Below are 20,898 nucleotides of genomic sequence, written 5' to 3'. Positions count from 1 at the left end.
AGGTTTCCATGGCAAAGCGCATAAACAGGAGGAAACACTGAGGGAATCCCGTTATTTTACAGCATTGGACCATTATAAACACCCAGAGCGGGGAAGGAAGCCGCTCTTGATAGTCAAGTAATCCTTAGAGCTAGGAAAAGAAGTTCATACCATAAGCATAGTTAGCTGGAGAATTTTAGCTGCTTGTTTTTTAGTTTATAAAGGACTGTTGCTTGTCTATTCCTTTCGCTTTTACTGAAGAGGGGTTCTACTGCTATGAGTTATAGAGAAGAATAACTTTTTGTATCATATACTTTTTTCCATTTCCATTTTTACAAATGTTTAGAGAATCTTGGAGACTGGCACAGTACCACACCATGAGGTCGATGGATCAAGGTATGGATGCCGCGCGTGCTGAAGTGTTGTGATAATCTGGTAATCAACCCATTTGATTATTAACGAGTTATAGTCACCGACAAACTGATGGAAAATGTGTAATTGCTTTCTTAATATGGTCCAACTTTTCAGTTATGTAAGACGTTATAGTATTTCATATGCGCTTTAGTTTGGCTTTTGATAAAGTTATGGGGAAATAGCCAGCAGTTGGAGAGTGTAAACTGGGAGTAGCCTATGTAACACAACAAAATACGAAGTTGATTAAATTGACATTGTCATCGTCCATTTAGATAGATGAATATATGAATGACAATGTCAACGTATCTTTATACTGTAATGTAGACTTACCTGAGTATTTGCACACTCTTAGAGCGTGCGTTCAGGTGCGCTCTAACGGGTCTTTCTTAGAAGTAACGGTCCAGGCGCACAGCACAGAATGAGATAAGCCGTAGTAAAATGGGGATATACATTGTTTTGGTAATGCTAAATGTTTTCAGAACATGTCCAATATACAGTGGGAACCTTCATTTGCGGATTTTTGTTCTCCAGTTAGCCTATTTAAGACCATAGAGACCACCATTTAATTCATCTTGAATTGATAACTATCAGAACATATGGGCTGCAAACACAACGGTTGAATGTAGAAAACGACTTGATGAATGAGGTTTGTTCTGCCAACTTTCCTCTCGATACTCTGAGACGAGAAAACGTCGGTGTGTTTGCTGACTAAGCATAGCACCCCGGGAGGTGCCATTCCTGATGGAACAGAGATACTTTATGTTTCATGAGTACAGTGCACTGTGCTCAGGGTCACCTCAAGCTGCCTACACATTTCCAGAAGTGCAGCAGATTAGACTTGATATGGCCTAAATAATGGTTTAAAGTTATAGAACCTACCCCAGGTGTATGGATGTTTTCACAAATATCTTTAGAATGCTGGCAGTTGATATGTTAATCAAAGATAATTAGTAGTTAATTGATTTCAATCATGACTCATCTATTGCGTTTTCATTATTATATGAAGCTATCTGTACAACACCCCCAAGGAGTAGGCCTAAGTGTTCTACTGTGTTGCTTAATATATCATTTTAATTTGATCCGAATTGCTTTTATTGTGTATCAATCCGGAGTCTGTGTTTTAGTTTCAAACACCCGGGGGCAGCACCACATAAACCATTAAGACGTACACCACTGATGCAATTCATCACTTTGAAGCTGCACCTGCAGTTGTTCTTTGAGTGATCATAGGGAGGCGTGAACACTCCGCGTGACACCTTGCAGTCCAGGCTATTTATTTACTTCTCTATATGAAAATAGTCCCGCCTTAATCTCTCAATGCGGTGAAGTTGAAACAGGAAGCTGCTGTTCTCATCGTTCAGTTTGCAGTTTACTTATGCATAAACTGAATCCAGTTAGCATTTGAGCAACTTATTTGCCTCTGTCCATCTTTGCTTCATCACGGCAGTGTGTTTGACGTCGTATGGCCTTAGTGCACGCGGAGTAGTAGTAGGCTACATCGAAATTCTATAAAGAAATATATATACTCAAGCTGGACTAAAACTTTGGAAAGTAAGACAGATGACCTCGTTTTACGAAAAAGAACTGGAAGAGGAACTCAGTCAAGTTAACTGCCAAGATGAGTTGGAGTTCGATTACCTTTTTGAGTACGAACCACCTTGCAGCGACTTCCCAGGGGGAAACCAAGGTTTGTCTGAGATTTTAGTAAGGAGAGTGGAGTTGCACCACCGATAGATTTCGGACCAACTAATTAATAACGCCTACCCTACCGACTGATGTAAAAATGTACCTATTAGGTCTGATTACATGTTTAGATGTTTCATGAAAACTTGAAACAAAAAAAGAGTGTAAAACTAATATAAGACCACACTGTATAAGTGTGGTTATATCTCAGGATACAGTGTGGTCTTGTATTAACTGAGGGAGTCTCTTAGAATTACTAAATGATTTAAATCTCAGAATCTGAAAAACTTGAAATAAAGTTGCTGTTATATCACAATCTGTTTATTGCCTTCAATTACAGTGTTTGTAAACCTAGTTATACCTACAGTAGGTGTCTATCTTATACATTGCAGTTTGTTATACTGTATTTGTTTACTTAAGTACTTATGGTCATTGTTCTCTCTCTTTCTCTGCCTTTTCATAGATGAGCCTAACCTCTCATCTCACAAAGTCCTCAGCCCTTCGACTTCTTCAGTCTACCCCCAGGAGGAGGCCTCTCCTTACAACATCAAGTTGTGCAGCCCTTCCTACAACCAACCCACGGCAGAGGTCCTCACAGGATATGAACACCTGGAGGCCAGGAACTACCTGGACCAGTCCCGGCCTGGGGGTCTGGCTCTGAGCCCCCGCATCGAGATTACCCCCTCACGGGAGCACTACAACCATGGCCGGGACTCCCTGCAGAACCACCCCCTGAACATCAGCCCCAGACCCACCCTGACGGTGCCAGGCCATGACAGCCTGGCCTACCGGGAGCCCCAGTGTCTGAGCCCCGCCAGCAGCAACTCCTCCACCAGTTGGCACTCTGAAAGCTACTCCCCCTGGGCCTCCCCTTGTGTGTCTCCCAGCAGCACCCAGACGGCTGGGGACCTCTGCCCCCGCTTCCAGAACATACACACCGGATCCCCCCGCACCTCCCCGGGCACCTCCCCTCGCACCAGCCTGGCTGAGGACGGCTGTTTGGGTCCACGCTCACCCTCCCCCAGGCCCGGCTCCCGCTCCACCTCCCCACAGGGCAAGCGCACCTACGACATGTACCGCAACCCGACTCTAGTCACTGGCCACCGCTCTCGCAGTCCCTCTCCACATGGGGGCCACGAGGAGTCCAACATCACGGCCCACTACGGCACCCCCAACAGTCTGGCTGAGGCCATGAATGGCTTTGGTACCGTCCATCCTGGCTTGGTGCCCAGTAAGATAGTGAAGACCACCCAGCCATACACTCTCTACCCAGAGAACCATGGGGAGCTGAACTACCTGGTATCCTGTGAACAAGACATCAAGACCAAGCCAGGAACAGAGCCCTTCTTTGTGATCCCACCTATCTGGCCCAAGCAGCTGGTCCCCAGCATCTGCAGGTGGCTGGTCAATACTGTAGAGCCAGGGATATTTGAGTAGGAATGTTATTGGATACATGTCTTCTTCTGCACTAAAAAGGAAGCTTACATTGTTTTTCACCTGATTTCTCTCCAGCATCCCAGTGGCATCTCTCCCTCCTCTGGAATGGCCTGTACCCAGCCGTACGGACCAGTACAGTCTCAACATCGACGTGCAGCCCAAGCCCCACCACCGAGCCCACTACGAGACCGAGGGTAGCAGGGGGGCCGTGAAAGCCCCCACGGGAGGCCATCCTGTAGTCCAGGTGTGTATGTCACCCGGGGCTTTTGACCCCACGGATTGATGTGGTGTTAGCCCACTGAGCCAAAGCCTAGGCAGTAACTCTGAGAGCTGACCTCAGTGTCTTGAATTCTCAGATTAAGTTCAAAATAATACTCGACAGCACCATGTCTACAGGGCTGAATGGCCAGGATTGGAGTGGTACTGCTATTTTTCTTTTCTCACTGATATGTTGTACCAGAAATATGTCCCATTGCAACCTAAACCCTGCAACTTGGCAGTTGTGCCCTTAATTCAACTTGGGCTCAGACTTGTGTTAGCCGTTAGAACAGCATAGCTAACACAACACCACAAACATAGCTCTTTCTGGCAATAAAGGACTGCAATTACCAGAGTGGTTAGGTCTAAAAATACTTTTTTGAAATGACTTCCCAGTCTTATGCGTTCATCCATACCAACACCAACACTGCTGCAATGACCAAACATAGATGTACACAGTGAAATAATAGCTATGGTTGTACTGTTGTCATCAGTACTGTTGGGCTTATTGCTTATGTAAGCTATTCGTTTTACTTCATGTTTTAGAGTTTCCATGGCAACTTCTTAAAAGCTTTTTTTGTGTTGATACTTTATTTCCTGGCGGAAATAACATATTTCTTTCTTTCCAGTTTCGGATGCTGGCCAGTAAATCCTGCTTGTAGTAGCTAGCGAATCACGTGAACCGCTGGACTGACTGACTGGCTGCAGTTGTACAGACCCTGCCCTCCACTTTACTTTTCCTAACCGACTTGTCTCTGACTCACTCACTGCTGCTGCCATGGCAACAGGTCTCTCACATGGCCTGTTAAGTGTTTGCAGTAGACGTCCTCTGTTTCACTCACACTGGCAGCCTCGGTACCTGGATGGATCAGGCTTGTTGATGTTGCCTTAGTTGAAGTGAACAGCTGTAAAGGATGAAAATGAGGCAAGTGCAAGACTAAAGCTGAAATACTACAACAGGCTGTTCAGATTCCATGTGAATGAACACAGCAACTCACACTCACTAAAGCCTCCAGGAGTTTTCCCTCCACTTTTTGTTGGGTGTTTCTGTTTCCTGCCCTCTCTTTTGTCAGGTTGTCTGTGTCACAGCAAAAAGGAAACCAGATGAGGTTTCAAGCAGCCCCAAACTCATCTATTTTACCTCTGCTCTCACCTGCTACACAGACACGCACACGTGCACGCACACACTACACACTCAGACACACACACACACACACACACACACAGTGCTGGCGTAGTGTGTAAATGAATGGCAAGGATTTGTTTAGGATAAATTACTTCTGCAAACTCACAGGGACAAGGACATGTTGGCATTGTGTTGTGTTTAGAGTTTAGAAGCATACTTTAATACACAAATGGAACTAAGTCTGGGGATCCTTTGCCTATGCAGCTTAAGTGTAATAAACTGTGTAACTGCATATCAGTTTCTACAGAACAGTGTTGTTGTTAGTACAGTTATGCTTATGTAGTTATATTTATTGATGTAAACTTAAGGCATGTGTGGAACATTGTGTTGTAATTGGAACACACTTAGGCATATTCAGGTTCATGACTTGTGGACAGAGAGACAATCTTTACAAACTTTAGGCTTTGTGCTCGTGCACACTTCCTTCCAATGTAGTCTGTGGTGCACCTTTGATCTGAATCTTGTGGGGTTCATCTGTATGTGTGGCTGTGGACACATTTACTGTGTGGGTGTGTGAGAGTGAGTGAGTAGTAGGTAGAAGTCTTTCAGGCACAAAATTAAAATTAAAGTAGTCTGACACCAAGGCTCCCTGGGCTGGTTTGTCAGACCCTGGACTGGGATTCCAGTGAATGAAAGTATTCCCTTCGAAGTTCTTTTGAATCCAGAGATGGTTACTAAACAACAAACAGAAGCCATGTGGAGCGGGTGGCTCCGAGTCGGTGCACCCTCTGCTGGCTGTGGGTCAAGGTCGAAGGGGGTGGGAATGTTTGTAGCTGTGGGTCTGAGTCTGTGATCTGGTAAGGTACCTTGCCATGGGGGCTGGCTGCTGGCTGCCAACTGACTCTTAAGGCACATCGTTAAAACAAAGGGAAAACATTCATGAAAGATTTGCATGTCACCCTTCACATCATAAAGGGTTGACACGACTACGGGTTTGGTAGAAATAAGGCTCCACAGTCTGACGTGATAAAAAGGGCTCTAGACTGAACAACATTATAGCGGTGTCACCATCATTGTTCAAGAATAACTTGATGAGCATGTATGCATTTACATGGCATAATAGTGATGCATTTTGCAGCCTGCATTTGACTGCACGTTAAGAGGTCCCAAGTTCAAATCCCCCTTGTACGTTGCTTTGGATAAACACATCTGCTAAATAAATACAGTATTTAATACTACTGTACATTTGACTTCCTGTGGTGTGTGTGTGTGTGTGTTCCAGTTGCATGGCTACCGGGGCAAGGAGCCTCTGGGGCTGCAGATCTTCATCGGCACGGCAGACGAGCGCATCCTGAAGCCACACGCCTTCTACCAGGTGCACCGCATCACGGGGAAGACAGTCACCACCACCAGCTACGAGAAGATCCTCAACGGCACCAAAGTCCTGGAGATCCCCCTGGAGCCCAAGAACAACATGAAAGCCATGTGAGACGCCGACCTGTGCCCTGTCACACGGGATTCTCCTGGTTTCTATCGCAGGCGTTGATTCCCCCCCCCCCCTCCCTGTGTGTTCCCCGCAGAATCGACTGCGCCGGGATCCTGAAGCTGAGGAACGCTGACATCGAGCTGAGGAAGGGCGAGACGGACATCGGACGCAAGAACACGCGTGTGCGCCTGGTGTTCCGGGTCCACATACCCCAGCCAGGAGGTCAACACGCCTCCCTGCAAGTGGCCTCCCATCCCATCGAGTGCTGTGAGTGAATCCTACCCTCCCCGAATCCCACCACTCTTCGTTGTATAAGCATGCATGTTCTGATTAGGTCGGGTGTATGCCTACAAGTGTGCCGAACGCTAAGGTTTGTGTGGCTATGTGATTTGACAGAGCCGGACTGTTTTCATGTATGTTTCCTGCTGGGGTTTGGTATGGGATGTTTTCATTGGAGTGATGTTGACCAGGCTTAACTCAAGAGTAAACACAGTGAAAATGAAACAACATTCAAATGAGTGGGAGGACTGGAGCTGATATCCCAGACACACATACAAAGACTCCTTTATGGTGACGCTGGCCTGTGTGTGTGTGTGTGTATGTGTGGGTGCGTGGGTGTGTATGTGTGGGTGGGTGTGTGTGTATGTGTGGGTGGGTGTGTGTGTATGTGTGGGTGTGTGTGTATGTGTGGGTGTGTGTGTATGTGTGGGTGCGTGGGTGCGTGTGTGCGTGCGTGTGTCTACACAGAGTTATTACAGCACCTGATATGATCTAAACTCACACAAGAGGGCCTTTATCTCATGTTGAATGATTCACTGCTCAACAAGGGGAAATGACAGGAAACATGTTCAGGGAGCGCTAAGTACATATATGATTAGGCAGTCTCTCTCCCTTCTGCTCCACCATCTACCTCTGGAGGCTGAGGACGGTGCCGGCAGATCATCTAAAGAAAAAAGGAATTGGTCATGGTCCTGGGAGCTGGCGTTAGCATCAGTGCTGAACCAATCAAGTTTTACGCTCCCGTATATTGCCACATCTGTCACAGAAAGGGACAAGCGAACCGTGTCAGCCATTGTGTGAGAAGAGACCAACCACCTGGCCTCATCTTCTCTTGTTGACTCTCAGTGTAGTAGGCTGCACAAACCCGTCCAAAGGTCACGATTGTTTGTCGACACCTCTCGCGGCTGAATGGATATCAAATTTCAGTTGCAGGGTTCATGAGCATGAGGAAGTCGATCGGCAGGTCCACCGCCTCGGGCTCCCGCGTACACAATGTTTTTAGACTGACACAAACAAGAGAACATGATCCCATTAAGTTGCGGGCACCGACTGTCTGCCCTCTGCTCCCAGTGGTTGATCTGGCAGGATGTAACCCAAGCTGTTGGCGGGCAGAATCAGGCCCCTGACAGCCCCAGTAATAAGCACTTCTGAGGCAGCCTGTGGCTGTGTCCAGAGTGAGGCTTCTCTTCTCCCTGGCTAGCTTCTCTGTATGCCTCCTTATCACCATCCCATCCAACACTATCAGTCCAGGACATGAGCAGGGACTTACTACGGCAGCCATGTCAGGTTCCCCCCCCCCCCCCCCCCCCCCCCCCCCCCTTGGTGGGGTCAGAGAATGAGCTGGATGCATGCCAAGTTCAATGGCGTAATTAGGCACGACTGGAAATGCAGACGCTTCACCGTTCCCTCCTCCTGTGTTTGAATGGACCCTGCTGGAGGCTGCTCTAAAAAGTGGTTCCGATCATGCAGAGATTTGTCTGAGTGAAATGACTAAGAGCCCCGCAGAGCACTGGGCAGCAGGAGCTGAGCATTATGAGACTGTCTGAATGTTTGATAGCCCACACGATAAAGCTGTTCGCTTACATTCATGTTACAAACGTGTGTGTTCAGCAACCCGGCACTGCAGTACTCTCCCTGTTGTGGGTTACAGTTAATCAAAGGTTAAACCTTCCTTCCTGTCATTCCTCTGGCTAAGCTAAGTCTAATATATGAGGTCAAGATTGCCAAGTGATTGTAAATAGTGTGCCTGCCTATCAAAACATATAAAACAACTGATGATTTGTGTTTACATCCCATACTAACATACTCAGTTATCCAAAATGGCTGTCTGTCCGTGAGAGTCTGTGGAGTGTGTGACGCCCTGTGTGCCCTGTTTGACCCCCAGCCCAGCGCTCGGCCCACGAGCTGCCCATGGTGGAGAAGCAGGACATGGAGGGCTGCTCTGTGCTGGGGGGCCAGCAGATGATCCTGACCGGTCAGAACTTCAGCTCTGACTCAAAGGTCATCTTCATGGAGAAGACCCAGGGTGAGTAGAGCACAGCACTGCTGCATGCTTCAACCAATACTATACAATACTCTACAATACTACCCAATACAATCCTATACAATACTACACACTACTATATCATTGAAACTCTCTGGGGGTTAGGGTTATTCTTGCCTGGTTTGCTATAATTCAAGTATTTTCGAAGGAGCTATCAAAAGCAAAATTCACATTTCTCCATCAGTTTATACCCGTGATTGTAATTGTTAGTCAGGTGTGACCTACACGTGTTACCACCTGCAGGTGTTTCCATGCCTCAACAGCCTGAGCTCCCTAGTTCTGAGATCCTCCCCACCACACGTCCCTCTGGGGATGAGAATGTACAGCTGGCCCTCGTGCAGTTCACCTTTTGATACATTTGCATTCTCCACCAGATAAGGTCCCAGCCCCACTTTCCTTTGGCCTTTACCTCACAGCTCTTATCCATGTGTCATCACCTCCCGGCTCTGTGTGACGTGTTGAACAGCGCCGCAGTCACACTCGTGGGGAGGACCCTCCGTTTCTGCCGGGACTATTTCCCAGTCAATCGAAAACATGTGATGACACATGAAGATGGTTTAGATGATCTTTTGTTACCTCTGTCCTCTCTTCCCTTCATCTCAGCTCAGCAGAGGATGTTGTCATTTGAATCCTGACTTTTCCTCCTCCGCAACTCTCAGATTTGCATAGTGTTGAGATACGGGCCCTCCCTATTAGGAGGCTTCCAGAAGTATAACAGTACATAGGATTCTTGATATCATATATCAGAATCAGAATCAGAATGGGATTTATTCGCCATGAAAGTTTGCACAGACAAGGAATTTGCTTTGGCAGGAAGGTGCATACAATAAACATATACCAAAAAATGTAATATGTGGACTAACTATACTAAGGGTACATAACTATACTATATGATATCATATGAACGTTTTTGTTAATACACAATGTTTTAATACTTAACCCTCGTGCTGCCTTCGGGTCACATGACCCAAAGGTTCATAACGAACCATCGTTGTGTTTACCCAATTTTACCCAATACAAAAACAAATAAAAATAATTTTCTTTTAACCATTCCAATGTGGGGGGTCTGAGACAGCCCGACAGTTAAAAGAAAATGCTTCACTTTGTTTTTGTATGAGGTAAATTTGTCGCAATACAACGGTGGGTCACAATGACTGATGGGTCAGAATGACCCGAAGATAACACAAGGGTTAAGGAAAGTAGCAGTATTTTGTGTAAAGCGTTACCTGGGTTATCCTAGCTAAATGTGTGTGCTGATGACATCTGATTTTTATCAAACTTTGGTTGCGTAGTTGTATTGACTATCTAGTTTCTATGTATTATCCTTAACAGATAGTTGCTAGATGTGATTTGTGTTTCTTAACGGCTGTCTCTGGCCTGTAGGGGGCCGTGAGTGGTGTGTCTGTCTGCTAGCTCTGTCTGCTAGCATATGGCCTGCTAGCATGACTCACTGTATCCACTGCTGTCTGAAAGAAAGAGAGAGACAGAGCAGGGAGAGAGGGAGGTAGAGAGAGAGAGAGAGAGAGAGAGAGAGAGAGAGAGAGAGAGAGACAGAGCAGGGAGAGAGGGAGGTAGAGAGAGAGAGAGAGAGAGAGAGAGACAGAGCAGGGAGAGATGGAGGGAGAAGGCGGCTCGAAGACGTGGTGTCTCTTGGGATGTCTGGAGCTCAGACTTGGACCATGTGTCTGCTGAGCTTATTTCAACCCGGGGTTCCCTCCCGCTGCAATGTGACACGCTGCAGTTATGGGCTCCCTCCAAAGACGGAAAGAAGTCCTAATAATCTACGAGAGGGATTGGCCATTCATTGTTTTGGAGAGTGTTTCTCTGGATGACACAGAGCTGTGGAGCACCGCTGTGAACTCCTCTGGAAGGGAGAATGCTGCCTTTGGCCCCGGGCTGGGCTCCCCTGGCTCTCATGGCTGTCAGGGGAGGGAAGGTTCCCCTGCCAAACTGGAGCTCAGCTCTCATTTTCGCTCCCCTCTTTTTCTACCTGTCTGCTCTGTCCCTGACTCCCTAACCCTTTCTCCCTGTGTCGAATTATCAGGGAGAAGGGGGGGGGGGGGGGGGGGGGGGGGGAGTAATGGGAGGGGGGGGGGGTATCCCTTAGTAGTATTGGAACAAAAGGAAAACAAAACATAGATGCCAAGAGAGCAGCAGTCACCACCTGTCGTTAGCAAAACGGAGCAAGTTGATCATAAGAGCCTAGCGAGAGAGAAAAAAAAGAAAATATTGGCAAGACGTATGGAATCCCCCTTTCTCCTGCTGACTCATTTCAGCCATATGGGTTTAATCTGCAGGCTGACATGGGGGTTCCCACCTAACTGTAGAAAAGAGCCTGTCGTACACCAAACAGTTCTCTCTTGACAGACACAGTGTGGAAGGAGGCCGAATGAATGATCAGTGATGATTGAACTGTTCTACCTGCTTGAATTCCAGTCTGCTAGAATGATTCTTACCACACCACTTGGCGGTGACACATTGTTCAGCAAGGCCTAAGCTGCATGTCGGCTTGCGTGAACGCGTCCCCCCCCCCCCCCCCCCTCCAGAGTAGTGTGAAACTGGCTGCTGGAAGAGGAAGTGGTTTTCGCAGAGATATTATCTTCTTGCACAAAGAGCCTGCACCCCGCCTGTTGCATGTTCTGTCACACGGTGTGGCCCGCTGGCTGACTGGGCCCTCCCACGGCTGCCTGAAGCAGCCACGAGAGACCAGACAGAGCGGCACCTCCCACGCTCGCGCCGTCCCAAACACAATGGGGACACAATGGTTCTGTGTGTTCGTTTGGTTCTTCGTCCATGTCATCGTAATGCATCAAATGACACGTGCACTGTTTTGACAGCCGTCCTGTGATTGCACCATGGATGGACGTGCTACAATGTCTTGTGTGAAAGGCCCAGATTTGAGAAGAAGCAACTCTTCCTGACTGACGTGATCTTATTTCCTCTCGTCTCGTCTTCCGCAGATGGACAACAGATCTGGGAGTTGGAGGCGACTGTGGACAAAGACAAAAGCCAGCCTGTAAGTCTGCCTGGTTGACCGCAGTGTTCGTCAAACACAGTTCCCATCCACTGTTGTCGTCCATCGATGAGCTGACAGCCCTGCTGTTTTACAGAGCATGCTGTTTGTGGAGGTGCCCTCCTACCGAGACCCGTCCATCTGTCACTCTGTCAAGGTCAACTTCTACGTCATCAATGGAAAGAGGAAGCGCAGCCAACCACAGCACTTCACATACACACCTCTGGCAGGTAGAGTCTGCACTGTACGCATCACATACAGGTCAATGTACAGTAGTAAATCGGTGGTATGCCAACATGTCCCCTGCTGTCATGTTTTCTGGAACATTCTTTCTAGACATTTCTTGTAAACGTCCTTATCTACATGTGATGTCAACTGCAAGAGTTAAATCCATGTCTCTGTCTCTGTATCCTCCTCCAGTACCATCTATTAAATCAGAGCCCCTGGATGAGTATGAGTCAGGTCACATGGGCTTCGCCATGCCCCAGATCCTGGGAGTGTCCCCTCAGTCCTACTACCACAACCCCCGGCCTGTCCTCCAGCCCGACACCAGCCTGGTCTCCAGCCTGGCCTCCTGCCAGCAGGTCCACAGTCGCCCCGGTATGCCCACCTCCAGCCCAGACCCCCGCTTCCAGCAGCAGAGCCCAGCCATCGTCTACTCCCGCGGGGGTAAGAGTCTGAGCAGCAGCCCCGGCCACTACCAGCAGTCTGGAGGGATGATGCCCGACCCACACCGCTCCGTCCTGGTCCACACGGGCTCCCCGGCCCAGCCAGGGCCTCTGGGGGCCCAGCAGCACCAGCACTCAGTGGGCCCACACCCCTCCATCATCCAGTTCTCCCCCACCAACCACCCCCTTCTTCGGGGGGGAGACCCTCCTCCACCTGCCCAGGCAGACAACCACAACATCCTCTACTGTGATGGGTATGCCCAGCAGGCAGGGACCCCACACTCCCCCACCCCGGCTCAGGCCCAGCACTTCCCCACGGTGATCCAGCAGCAGGCCTATGTGCAGAAAGGGCCAAAGGGTCGGTCTCTCCCAGTTGCAGGCTCTGGTCCTGGACATATGGAGGCCCAGAGGAGCCCCCCAGGGGAGGATCAGGCCACAGGCCTGCCAGGACGGGTCACGGTTAAGGAGGAAAACCTGGATCAGGCCTACCTTGATGACGGTGAGTGTAAGTTCCTTTTTTTGTATTTACTGTGAATGGAATCCTACATATACATTTTCCATGTGTTATATAATTATTTATTTGAGTATTACCTTCTAGTCTCGGCACTTTGCCATTAACTGCCATTATTTAAGGACAACGTTTGATGAAAATCGACAGTTGGCAGATGTTTTTATTTATTCAAGAACAATTGAAGGATATTGTGTCCGTCTCTCTACAGCAACTGTCTTTTTGTATCTGCTACAGCCCTACATTGTCTTGAGCAAGGCATATTGACTAGTTGACCCTGTTTCTTGCCAAGAGGTATAGATTTGTTCCACTCAAGGTGGAAATAACACAGATTATGAGTCATGTGTTGACACTTGCTCCTGTCAACCTCACAACCCTTCTAGAGAATAATGCAGAACTCCATCCAGGAGCCTGCCGTGGGAGCTACGCCTCCTCTTCCTTATTTTGCAACCTCAAAGCTGCGTGTCGTTTCATTAGCGCCTGTCCTGATAGTGTAGCCTCGAAGGTCTGGGTTTGGGTCAGGAAGGTCAGGTTTAGGGTCAGTGGAGGAGTTGTCTCCCAGCGGCCAACTCTCTGTCCCCTCCCAATTAGAGGGGCTTCTCTGGCACCGGCACACACCAGGAAATTCAACTTCGCTCTTTTTTTTCTGAAAAAAGTGAGGGAGAAAAAAATCCGCTCTCCTGACCGCTTGGATATGTTGACACTGTTATGATGTGAAAAACAACTTCCATGGCAACCATTGTCAAACTGTGGAACGGGCTGCCTGGGAGAGCCGGGGAAAGCCTCTTTGTTTGTTATACTTGGCCAGGACTTCCCCTTGGCCTTGCGCCCCTCAATTCTGTGGGGGAACCCACCAGAGGATTTGCTTTTTTCCATCCCCGGGATTCTGCCAATCTGGCACCGCAAATTCCTATTTGCAGCTGCTCTCCTCCAGAAACCCAGCCTGATCTCCGTAAGATAGGAGGGAGGGAGGCAGTCCGCAGGAAAAGGGAAGGGTCCGAGTGCGTGCTCGATGGAAAAAATGAAACGGCGAGAGAGTGAAAGGGGGCAAGCCATGGAATTTGTTTTTTTGGACAGCCCAATAGGGTTTCCCTCAGTAAACAGCAACAGCGTTTACTGTTTTAGAATTAACGGAGTTAATGGGAGATTCATACCAGACTGGCCGTGTTTTATCCTCCCTTCCCTAGGTGTGAGCTCTCTCTCTGGGTGCTCTCTCTTCTGTTCTCCCCCTTTATGATGGTAGCTCTTGAACATATTGCATCTCCTTGGAAATCTCATAAAGAGACTAATAGGGGTAGTTACAATTACAGGGTTTAATTGGCTTCTTAAGCCCAAGGAGGAGTTGTAGGCGCTCACAATAAATTATATTTACATCTCTGTTGACTAAATAATGTGCGGACTACTGCGTAGTCACTAGTTCACTTGTAGTGTTATGTTGCCTGACGGAAAAAGCTTTTGTCGTGCGCGGTGCAGCTGATACCTGGGCAAAGTGTAAAGATAGACTGAAAGAAATGTATTACCATGTCGTTTCCCCCTCAGTGCAAGTTGTAAGCAGATGGCAGCTTCACAGAAATGACACGGCAGACCACCACCACTGTACGCTCACAGCTTCTCAGATAAACACAGGAAGATGAAAGAAAAAGGGAAAACTCCAGAGATGTCTTGATCTGGTTCTACCCACACTTATAAACCCCCAAACATATCTCTGCACAGAAGGGATTTGACTGTAATGACTAACACAGTCTTTCACGTTCAGTTCATGTCAAATAAGTAGGGACATCCAGCGATCGCAGTTGTGCGGTCGGTGACTGTGTCACATCATGGTAATGTTTCTACTGTGTCACCTGGGGGATGGATGCTAGATGAAAGTTGTGACATGTTTCACTATGAATACACCATAACAAGGTGTTAACCACCCACTCCAAGGTGCTGTGTCGACAGCTCATCTTCTCATGCCTCCCACACCACCACTCCCGGGTCCCTCAACTGATCTGGGGGCCAGCCCCCTGGTGCTGTCGGATCCTCCAATTGGACCGCATGGGCTGCTTGACACACACACACAAGTCTTGAGTGGAGGACGTAACCTGTTCTCTGGGGTGTGGAGGTTAAGAGCCACTACTGTAGTCCTGTAGGACTGGAATTAAGCCCAGAGGCAGTGGAGCAGGTAAAGTTGTTCCAATAGGGAGAGAGCGAAAGAAAGAGATAAAGCACACAGAAACAGCATGGTGGACAATCATTAGTTTCACCTCACTTACGGCCTGTTTTGGAGTTGGCAGATCAAACGCAGCAATGGCCACGCGGCTGTAGGGAATGGAAATAGGAGAAGTTATTAATATATCTTAATGAACAAGTCAAGTGTTTGTGTATTCTGGATAAGAGCGTCTGCTAAATGACTAAATGTATTCGATGACAGCGATAAGAAGAATATAGGAGATATAAAGAGATCCGTGGACTTGTTCAATTCTGTAGGTATCCTGAGGTACAGTGTAGGGTCTGGTAGTTTGGGGTAAGCTGGTCTGTATGTGGAACATACATTGGTCTATTGCAAGCAGCTCTCTGGTTCTGAGGGTTTATTCACTTGATGCAGCCAACAGAATCTCCCCATCCCTCTCCTGACATGCACCCACAATATCTCTTTCTCACACACACATACACGGACGTCGTACACACAACCATAATCACCCCCCCACACACACACACACACACACACACATAAACACACAAACACACACACATCCCTCCATCTCACAGTGCGCAGTGTGCAGTGTGACTGAGTCAGCTACTGTACTGTGTGTGTTCTGTGTGTGTGTGTGTGTGTGTGTCTCTCTCTCCCACCCCTAGTGGGTAAACAGAACTGCCCATTGGTGCTGGACCCAGGAGCCAGACACTCACCTATTGTACAGTCCAGTCTGAGTGTTCCTGGGCCCTGCCTCCAATGGCCCCTCCGTGCCAACCCTTCATTCCCCTCAGTAAAGCCAGTCTGTGTGCTGCTCTGCTGTGGCGCTGCCTCTGCAGCCTCTCTGACTCCGTTTCATGAAATCCCAGTGGCACGGCCGAGGAGAAGAAGGTTCCTCTAAGGCATTGGGTGTCAGAGGGAATTCCACGAGACTAAAATAAACAGGGACCTTGAGCTGGTGACGACAGCAGAGCACCCGGTTTGGCTGCAGCCGTCTGCTCGCGCCTTTCACTCGCAGGCATCGGCCCATAAAGTGAGTTCAGTGTGGAGCTGGCACATCTGTTAGTGATCGTCTGCCACAGAGGCAGAAGACAGCCTGCTGGTCTGAGCTGCAGAAACACAGCTCTCTCTGCAGGCTGCCTTTCTCCCTGGGATTAGGTTGTTATGCCAAAAACGGGATGCGTCTTAGTACCATCTCTGTTATCCTAACATAGTTGTTTTACGTTTTTTCCCCAAACCTACTTGAATAGGAATACATAATAAAGAATGACATTTGTGAGATGAGTGCCTTTTTGGGGGGAGTGTGAAATATGCTTCATGCGGTGTTCCTCAGCATTAGCCCTGCAGCATGTGAGTGTGTTTGATGAGTCGTCGATGTGAAGATGGCTGTTTTTCATCCTGTCTTCTGCAGTATGTGAGCCAGGGATGTAGTGGCTGGGTTGGAGTCTGTTCTCAATTAACTTGCTTGTTAATATTTGTAGCATTGGTCACACTATGTAGGTCCTAGTTTTAAATAGGACCAATTGGAGGCCAGATCAATATTGACATCTCTGTTTACATGTAAAACAATATTCCCGATAAGACGGTTATTCTTCTGCATTGTTCATTCAGAAATGCAAAGATATGTTATCTGCATATTTCAGAACACGTCACATTGGCACACACTATGAAGTGACAGTATTCACAGAAATTATGATTCTGTATTTCAAACGCTTAAAATCAATCAAGTCATTACACAATTTTAAAGATTCAAGAGAAACAGGAAAAGCGCATTAGTTGTCTTTAATGTGCCAGAAATGCTCATGTTTTCCTCATGTCACTCCACTGTGAGGCTTGTAGCACAGTGGTAGTGCACTCTCAGTCTCACTCCTAGTCTCACTCCCAGTCTCCCAGTCTCACACTGTCTCACTCATAATCTCCCTCTCAGTCTCAGTCTCCCTGTCAGTCTCCCTCTCAGTCTCACACCCAGTCTCCCAGTCCCACATTGTCTCTCTCATTGACTCACTCCTAGTCTCACTCTCAGCCTCACTCTCAGTCTCACTCTCAGTCTCACTCTCAGTCTCAGTCTCACTCTCAGTCTCAATCGCAGTCTCACTCTCAGTCTCAGTCGCAGTCTCACTCTCAGTCTCACTCTGTCGCACTCTCAGTATAACTCTTAGTCTCAATCTCACTCCCGGTCTCACTCCTAGTCTCACCCATAGTCTCACCCCTAGTCTCACTCCTAGTCTCACTCTGTCTCACTCTGTCTCGCTCCTAGTCTCACTCACAGTCTTACTCTCAGTGTCACTCATAGTCTCACCCCTAGTCTCACTCCAAGTCTGGGTTAAGGGCCTGAGCACCCTGAGAGACTCTGATAAAGGCCCAAACGCTGCCTTGAGGATGTCGTCTATCAGGACGGACGGCATGCTATACATTCGAGACATTCCTGGCTGCTTAGCTCAGGTCTCCCTATTGTTCAAGTGATGTGTGATAAGTAGGCCGGCTCAGGAGCACGTTGGTGAGGCCATTCTGCTGTTCCATTTACAGGCTGATCCATCCTCCATCTGAGTTAACATTTTTGAATGGTATGGACGATGGCCCTGATTATTTTAATAGAAACTGATTTGTTTGATAGATTATGAATCTTTTGTCTCTGGTTTGAACTCATCAGGTCTACAGGCTGTGGTGAAGTGCTTATGTCAAGTTTCAGACCTCATCAACTGTGTGACTGTTTTCCCAACAACATGGTGTGTGTACCCCACACTCCTTGCCTCTATTTTTAGATTGTTAAAACTGTGAAAGTTTCCATTCATACCCGTCGTTACCCCAGAGAACAACAGGAAGTGAAAGCCAAAAATAGGTAGATGACTGAGTAGTGCGTCGCCACCTAGTGGCCACTACATGCCTGTTCAGCACCTGTAGGGCAGCCCAGACCTTGATTGAAACTTCCACTCAGAGATCACTAATTCCAGGACATGGCTTTGGGTATTTAAGTGTTAATTTGCCTTCTGAGCACCATGGTGTTCCAGGAAGACATAGATTTATTTTTGCTCAAAGTTTTCATTTTCTAACAGCCTTTTTGTGTCTTTTGGTCTTGTAGTGAATGAAATCATCCGGAAGGATCTGACTGGTGTCCATGCAAGAGGGCAGACATAGAGGAAGAACTTGCAACAGGAAGTGACATCAGAAACCCCGTAGTTATGAGGTGAACTGCAGAACTCTGTCAGAAAATGAAGAAGTTGTCGTTACCATCTTCACCTCATGACACCAAAGACTTACTTCATACAGTAAAGTTCAGGCCAAAAAACAAAAGTTATGCTTACTTTGTCATTCAACAAATTTTAAGTTATGCTTTATTTTTATAAGATAAGTAAAGTGGTAAAAAAAAAACTCGAGAGGGTATTAGGCCCAAGCTGGAAAAATTATACTTAAATCTAATTTAAATATATTAAATGAGCGCTCAGTACATTTTATTATCTTTTTCTACACATTTGTAAGTATGCATAAAATATACTGTTTTGTATATTCACATACTTATTAACAACTTTAATTTACAGTATGTAGGTGCAGTATTTTTGTACTTTCTAAGTAAACTTTAAGTATAATCGTTTTTCACTTGGTTTTTCTAGAAATACAATTCAGACTAGCTACCCAAATACGCGTCACCAAATATGTTTAATGGGTGTCTCTCAAACACACTTACATGTCATCCAACCAACTTGCTCATATTACACTGAGACAGTGTAGAGTATGTAGTATGTTGAGAAGTTCTTATAGCAGCTGATTATTATATTATAATTTTTACTTTGATCATCTCAATTTAACTGTACATATCTACGTTCAAAGAGACACACACTGCTTTGTGGATAAACAAACATGATTGTAGTTTCACCAACTATTCTTATATGCACTGTTTATAAAGATAACTTTGCATAATTTGTTGTAGGCTATGTTCTTTGTTTCAGGTGACAAACTTGAAACTTTTTTTATCAAAATCTTTTCTGCTTTTTTGCTGATGTGCCAAAGAGGGCTCATGTGGGTCTATGTTTTATTTTAGATAAAAAATATATGATATTGCACCTTTCTTAATACATTATTGAATACTAGCCTTGATACTGTAGGTTTACATAATTCCCAAAGTGGTTGAGTAAGGATTACAGGAGAAGAGTTCTTAAACATATTGCCAGTCTTAAAGTAGCTAGTAGGCTAATTTAGCTTGAGTGTTGTACACCTATAGAATGCCTTTTACTACACTCAGGTTCTAGCTCAATGTTTTTTGCTCTTACATTTCTGTCTATATTATTTGTATTTCTCTTATTGTTGATTGTAACTTTTATCAGAATCTGTGGCTATTGTGTTACTCATTGACAATAAGTAAATTACATGCATCTGGTATTTTGTTTATAATTCCTCTAATTTGGTTTTTGACCACAATTACAATCAAATATGCAGAGCTAACAATGTGCCTATTTCATAATCAAGTATTTGTATGCTTCTGTAGGTAGTGTGCCTTACATTTTCAAGATAATGTCACATTTCCAAGATGAGCAAAATGTTATTGTCTGCTTTACAGGTTGGACATCTATGCATGTAAAAGCACAAAAGTAAATGTAACTTATTTTCAATTTAGAGGTGGATTTTTAATTGCATAAGTATAAAAGATTTAAATATGCAGACTGAAATTTGGTATGGGCCTTGTATAATAGTGTTGACCTCATTATTTTAGATATTATATACTATTAAACAGGATATTTGAAGATCCATTCTGTTGAGCCATTCTCTCTATGCACAGCATACCATTTGATGAAAAATCCTGAATGTATACATTATTAAAGCTTTTTTTTCTCCCTAACTGTAAATACAATGTTGCTTTAAACTGTAAAAATATACTTGTTTTAGAAGTTTACGTTACTGAGAATAGAGGAAAATATTTTTTTATGAACTGCATCAGTTGTTTCCAGGCTTGTAATTGTTAATCTAATGTATTTGTAATATATCCTTAGAAACAAGACATTTTATTCTGGTTCAATTGATATGAAAGCTTTTAAAAAGATTTTTGATAAAAAAAAGGTTACCATTTTACATTAAGATGCTCTTCAACAAGTTTGATAAAAATCAAGGAATATTTTCATGCAGATTTACGACCATCTTACTTGTCTCAAGATGATCTTAGTGTAAAGTGTTATTTTAAATGTACTACAGGGTTAAGCAAATCCAAAATTTGGTTTGTAGACTCAATTTTACTGAACATGACATAATTTAGCTTGTTCATGTAGTGTAATGTAGATTGTATTCTTATTGTGTATTGTAATAATACCTTAGTATATGTACTGTGTTAAATGTTTTACCGTATGTTTAAGTTTCTGTTCCTCTCTTTTTTTCAAAGGCAAAACATGTATTCCTAAATTAGCAATAAATCATAATAGTAGAATATTGTGTTCTGTATTGTTTTTTTTACATCCATCAATTTGACCCTAGCATATACTTACACCATGCAAGAATAGAACGCAGGCTGTGGAAGTGGTGTAATTCACCTGACACATACACCATGCAAGGCGAGAACACAGGCTGTGGAAGTGGTGTAATTCACCTGACACATACACCATGCAAGGCGAGAACGCAGGCTGTGGAAGTGGTGTAATTCACCTGACACATACACCATGCAAGGCGAGAACACAGGCTGTGGAAGTGGTGTAATTCACCTGACACATACACCATGCAAGGCGAGAACACAGGCTGTGGAAGTGGTGTAATTCACCTGACACATACACCATACAAGGCGAGAACACAGGCTGTGGAAGTGGTGTAATTCACCTGACACATACACCATGCAAGGCGAGAACACAGG

The 20,898-nt window shown here is 45.9% G+C and overlaps 1 protein-coding gene across 3 annotated transcripts; it reads left to right on the top strand.

Annotated features, from left to right (window-relative positions):
• The first annotated feature begins 279 nt into the window (after window positions 1-279).
• Window positions 280-20,467, top strand: nfatc2a (nuclear factor of activated T cells 2a). Of its 3 annotated transcripts, none has more exons than XM_067240119.1 (10): window positions 280-375; window positions 2,540-3,473; window positions 3,589-3,757; window positions 6,180-6,382; window positions 6,478-6,650; window positions 8,548-8,688; window positions 11,667-11,722; window positions 11,817-11,949; window positions 12,140-12,892; window positions 18,151-20,467. In XM_067240119.1, exons 1-10 carry the CDS (start codon window positions 318-320, stop codon window positions 18,204-18,206), a joined length of 2,676 nt encoding a protein of 891 aa, XP_067096220.1. In that variant the 5' UTR covers window positions 280-317; the 3' UTR covers window positions 18,207-20,467. The 3 variants fall into 3 exon arrangements, with proteins under 3 accessions (XP_067096220.1, XP_067096218.1, XP_067096217.1); XM_067240117.1 differs by lacking the exon at window positions 280-375 and adding an exon at window positions 1,890-2,080 and having other exon boundaries at window positions 12,140-12,886; XM_067240116.1 differs by lacking the exon at window positions 280-375 and adding an exon at window positions 1,890-2,080.
• Window positions 20,468-20,898: the final 431 nt, after the last annotated feature.

This window comes from Osmerus mordax, chromosome 7, assembly GCF_038355195.1.
Source record: "Osmerus mordax isolate fOsmMor3 chromosome 7, fOsmMor3.pri, whole genome shotgun sequence".
Classification (NCBI taxonomy): domain Eukaryota; kingdom Metazoa; phylum Chordata; class Actinopteri; order Osmeriformes; family Osmeridae; genus Osmerus; species Osmerus mordax.
Note: the sequence above shows the minus strand (reverse complement) of the source record. Positions and strands in the feature narration are given on the sequence as shown.